The sequence below is a fragment of the Uranotaenia lowii genome, chromosome 3 (assembly GCF_029784155.1).
Source record: "Uranotaenia lowii strain MFRU-FL chromosome 3, ASM2978415v1, whole genome shotgun sequence".
NCBI lineage: Eukaryota > Metazoa > Arthropoda > Insecta > Diptera > Culicidae > Uranotaenia > Uranotaenia lowii.
Window position 1 is genome coordinate 239,911,240 of NC_073693.1, and position 5,603 is coordinate 239,916,842.

General features: G+C 40.9%; 1 protein-coding gene across 1 annotated transcript; it reads left to right on the forward strand.

The window, feature by feature from the left end:
- Positions 1-3,318: 3,318 nt before the first annotated feature.
- On the forward strand, positions 3,319-4,686 carry LOC129753217 (arrestin domain-containing protein 2-like; the record flags this gene model as incomplete). The annotated part of the gene is made up of 2 exons (XM_055749016.1): positions 3,319-3,394; positions 3,482-4,686. Coding segments are annotated over 2 exons (1,137 nt in total), but the record flags the coding sequence as incomplete, so codon positions are not given.
- Between the last annotated feature and the right edge of the window lie 917 nt (positions 4,687-5,603).

Sequence of the window (5,603 nt, forward strand, 5' to 3'; positions counted from 1 at the left end):
CGACATCGAGCTGGGTGATCACGAGGATAAGTTTGAAGGTCATCTAGAGTTCCGGGATGATTTCGGGGATCGATTTTGCAGAGCGAAAGGTTTTTTGCTGTCTAAACTGGAAAGCAGGGAGCATCTTCTGAGTTCGACGAGTTCGAGTCAAGCGAAACAGAGCAACAATCGACATGATCATCGGTGGAGAATGTTACCATGAGTTCAACACGGGCATACGCCACTCTCTTGGTGATAATTCTCCGTTTTTGGTGGACACCTTCTTTGGCTGGACAGTTTCCGGCAAAGTGGATTCCAGCTCCACCACCGCACCGTTGATCAAACCCGAGAAACGATCGCTGTGGAGCTCCGGCCAATGGAAACCACCGATGGGAGCCAGAGAATGGAAGCTGAACCCTCCACCACTCAAATCCACGACGAAGGATACGTCGCCTGCTCAAGGATGCCAGCAAAACCACAAATGAAGGCGTAGTATTCAACGCATCCTGTGAGCCCAACTCAGGGTACGAGCTCAAGGATACGCTGCTCGTCGGTTGCGTCCTTCAACACAATCCGCTGTCTGCCACTCTTCTCAGCGCCGCCAAAAGCAACGACAAAGTAGAAGACGCTGCTGATGGATCCAGCTGCTACATCGTTCCTTTAGCCAAGCAGCTCTCTGGTACCTGTCTGGAGTTAGGTGCACCTCTTCTACCAACGGAATCGTTCCAGAAACCCCAACGGTCAAAGCCGCCACTGCATCGTCGGAGAACTGTTGCTGCTAAACGGACAACTGCTCTCCAGATTGGTACAGACGGGTTCAGTTGGAGACCCGTTCCGGGAGTGCACAATGCAGTCAGCAAGCCCTCCAGTAACCTACAGCCGTCCGACTTACCTGCATGGTGTTACAATCCGTCGTCGCTGAAATACCGGCCCTGTTCCGCCACCTTGCGGCCACTAGATCGCCTTGCACAGCTTCATCCTATCGAGATGGAGTCGTTCCGTTTTTAGGACTAGAGACAGCCCAGCGAGATGGTTGTCAAAACCACCGACGACCAGAAAAGGCTAAAAAGACCGGTAGAGCACGCCGAAAGTGCTCAACGCGCTAATGGAGCGCTAACAGGTGATTAGCGTTCCTATCATTTCATCCATATCGTTCGATCTACCGGGTCTTTGTTGCTTCCAGATCCTTAGACGTCTTGTCATTCTTCACCATCATCGATATCTGTGACTCAATGCACATGTCGAGCGCTAATAGATCATATCCTACACTATCACTACATCTTCATCGAGTATTCGTTGAACGTTGCTCAACGCGCTAACGGAGCACTAATAGGTGATTAGCGTTCCTATCTTTTTCCCCTATCGTCCCATCTACCGGGTCTTTTGTCGATTCCAGATCACCAACTATCGTACATCGTCGCAGCATCTCATGGGTCAACATCGAGAACGGCCAACAACATCTGTATCAACAGTCTTCAAAGATCGGTAGAGCACGCCAAACGTTGCTCAACGCGCTTGAAGGGCGCTAACAGGTGATTAGCGTTCCTGTAACCTTATCCTCCGTTGTTCGTTCTACCGGGTCTCTTGTCGTTCACAGATTCTGCACCAGTTCCGATGTTGAGACGAAGTTCTAAGATGTGCGACGTGTCAACCGTATCTTCAGGTCCAACAGGATGAGTTCTCAGGAGAAATATTAAACAGTAGAGCCCCGGCTATCCGAATTCCAGGTTTCTGATCTCCCGCGTTGTCCCTGCCATCAAGTTGACACGAGATCTATATATTTATCGAGCTTTGCACCCAGATGGTATGCAAAAGTATGATATTAGAACTCTGCTTATCCAGGTACTCGGTACTTTACAAACCCTATCCTTTTGCTCTTGCATTGCATATCATAACAGCGCATAGATCGGTTCTTACATACATTATAATTTTCTATGTAATCGGTATTTCTTGCAAGTTTAGACTTAAGTTTAAACTTACAAAAAACGTTGATTTAATAGCTTAGCAATACATCGCGATAATAAAACACATTTTTACATGGATTTCGTATGAAAATGGTGGCTCGGTTAAGACGGAAGCTCGAATAACCGTAGCTCGGATAAGCGGGGTTCTACTGTACATATTTCGTGTTATCTGAGATGGTTGCGAGATATTTCAATTCAATCAAATACTGCCAATGTCTTGGAGGTTATGTGACTTCCATAACAATTATAAATTATCTTTTGAAATATTCTTGTTCTATACTATATGATGTGAAACAACTTCATAAAATGGAATAAATACGTTGGTTTTTCTGATCAAATGTCTTTCAGCAAAAAAAAAGAGTACATTTGGTAAAAATTCACAAAAAAGGGTACGCCCATTTTTCGATCGAAAAAGAGTACATGTACTCTTAAAAGAGTACGTATGGTAGCCCTAAACTACTCCAACACTATATATTTACTCCATAGCTGTTCATACGAAGTCTGAAATACGCGCTGCATTGGAGATTTGCCAAACTGATTATTATCTAAAAAATGTGTGCACATACTGAGGAAGAAACTGTGGTGAATCCGTGCACCCATGGTGGATGACCAACATACATACATACATTACATCTCTCCTACCTCATTTAGAATATCTTTTTTTTAGAAATCAAGCCAGAATAGTTGAAGGTACTCTAAAACTAATTGCCAATCATTATTTCTGAGGCTACCAAAATTATAATTTTTCGGAAACCTATGTCCATTCCAGTTTTCTCATGTTTTTTTAGCTTCTTTTGTTGTGGCTTTTGACAACTGCTTGCCAAACAGTTTTCATTTTTTATGGATTGTTAGATTAACACGTTTTGAAACATTCTGCGCAAAAAGTAGGTTAACATAAGGCTTGTATTTTGTTTAATTCGGACTTTAGTAAACATTTTCTATTTAAGGGCGTGGTAAGGTTTTAGAGGGTCACTAATTGTTGGAAAATTTTTTCAAATGTAATCTATTAAAATTAATTCTTTGGACGGTTTTAATAGAGTACGCACATAAAATGAAAAGGTTGAGAATTTAAAAAAAAATTCAGTAGTTTCCACTGCTGTCACTGAAAACGGAATCAAATCCGAATCATGATATTGATCCTAACAGATTGACACCCAAACAATGACAATCATGAGTCATGAACAAATAAAATAATAATACTACTAATACTCAGTGACTCACGCTATCACATCCCATAAAACAAAAGAGGCTGGAAACTTATGAATTAAAATCGGTGATTTTCTTGCCTTATCTTCGTTTGTTATCAGTGTCAAAGGTATGATTTTATCAATCAGTACGTGTATGGGATTTTTATGGATATCAGAAATGATCGAATTTAAACTTGTTTGAACATTTAAAAATTAAAAGGCATTTTAAAGCTTTCAATTCGTTCTTCAGCATCACTTTTTTAGGTACATTTTGGATACATTTACAAAGCATAGATACAAATCGAAAAAATTGCATGGTTTAAATTTCTTTTTTAAATCTCCCCCTAACAGGCATCTGTCTCCGGATGAATGGCTGTGCTTCCACCAACTGGGATGCTAAGGCGATCAATGGCGTTGATCAGAAGAAACGGAAAACGTTTTTCAAAGGACGAGAAGATTACTTCAGCACCATTAACTATCTGGTGGGATCGGATGTCGGAAACCCATTGGAAGTTGTAGCTGGCACTTATAGTTATCCCTTTACATGTACCATTCCTCCGAATGCTCCATCTTCGATGGACGGCAAGTACGGCTTCATTAGATATTTGGTTCAAATTGCGCTGGAACGTCCCTGGAAGCATGACTTGATCTACCAGACGCCCATCAGTGTTAGGAGTGATTTTGACCTCAATTTGCGGAGCGATATTCTTGGGACCCCGGGAAAAGCGGAAGCCATAACTTCATTCTACTTCGGCATGACAGATCCGTTGATTGTTACGGCTGCGATTCCGAGATCTGGTTATGCACCAGGTGAAGTAATAGAGCTGGTCATCCACGTCAACAACCAATCCAGTGTTGATGTTAAGGAAATCGACATTAAGCTACAAAGAATCGACACTTTTATCAGTCAAATCCCTCACGTTGACAAGCATACAGAATGTATGATTCTTGAGGAACGAAAAATCGGCAAAGTGTCCCGAAGGCAAAATGCACGCTTTGAGGAAAATATTTTAATTGGGGCCGGAATCCCAAGCGATCAGAACCTTTGCAGTATCATCCAAGTGCAGTACGAAATCGAGGTGACCGTATTCCCGATACGCTCCCGAAAACGGTTAACAATGAAAATTCCCATAGTTTTCGGAACCAAAGGAATGTCAACGGAAAACAGCATCTATCCTCAGCTGATCATCGATAAGCAACGGGAGGCACTCGTCGGTTTCCAACCGTCTGCTCCACTAGTTCCGCAGATCGCAGACATTTCAACAACAGTGGCTCCACCTTCCTATGCGGAACTGAGAACTTCGAACGCAATTGCATCTTGCTCGTACTCTGAATCATCCGAAACGATCGAGGTTACGGTGGAGCATGAAAGTGAAAAAGGTTCCGAACCTTACACTCCAAGAGATTTTTGAATGTGTGTTCAATCGAGGAGAAACGTTTTGAACAGTGCAGTGTATTTGTGATAAAATATTAATCTATCAGTTTAAGAATAAAAAATATGTACGTTTCGTTTATGCGAATAAAAAGTATCAGAACGAGTTAATAATAGTTAATAATTAATTGTTTGAATAGAAAACACATCATATTTATACTCAAGTCTATGGATTTTGAGAAGGTAACCATTACCAGGTATAAAACTTGAACACATTTTTTTTAAATCATCGATAATTAAATGTTAACCGACAAACAATAAACGAAGATATTTTTTTTCGTAAATGAAAGGATTCAAAAATTGTTTAATTTGATAAAAAAAAACCTTTCTAAATACATTTCTAACGGGCTTCGATGTTCCTTCTATATTCAAAGGTTTGTCAATTGCACAATTCTACCTCCAAGTGATTTTTAGGCCAAAAATGAGGGTACATACGTCCTATACAACGGTGCAAAATTCAAAGCACATTTAATCCTGTTTGTACGAAAATCCGGTTGTCGCAATCCCTGTTCGAAAATTCTGTTCCATTCATTAATATTTAAATTGTCTCTCGCTCTCCAAAAATAGAACGCCTAAAATCTGGCGCCAATAACCCTGTGCCTGTATCGTACAGGCAATAGATTTAGAACCCAATAAACTGCCCATCAGAAAAGTACGCACACGTCCCTTTGTATTCGTTTCCGGTTGATCGTGGCAAAAAATATAAATTTCTGTTCTTGTCCGAACCATCGCGTTTTTTATTCGTCTTTTTGTGCAATATAGTTCGTCCAGCTAATTAAGTCTAGTTAATTATCCCCGAAATTCCCGATCATCAAATTCCGGTAAAATCAAATCCCTTTTTTAATTAAATAAATGCAGGTGCGCCCTATACACCAGTGCAATTAGTACAACGTTGAATAAGATATATTTAACTCTCTGGAGAAACTCTTATTTATTACGTCCAAATCCAAACCGATGGTACCATGCTAAGTTTCAAAACTTGCCGACTTTACGATAGCTAGTTTATGAAACCGTCATTCAAGTAAGGGTAAAAAAACAAAA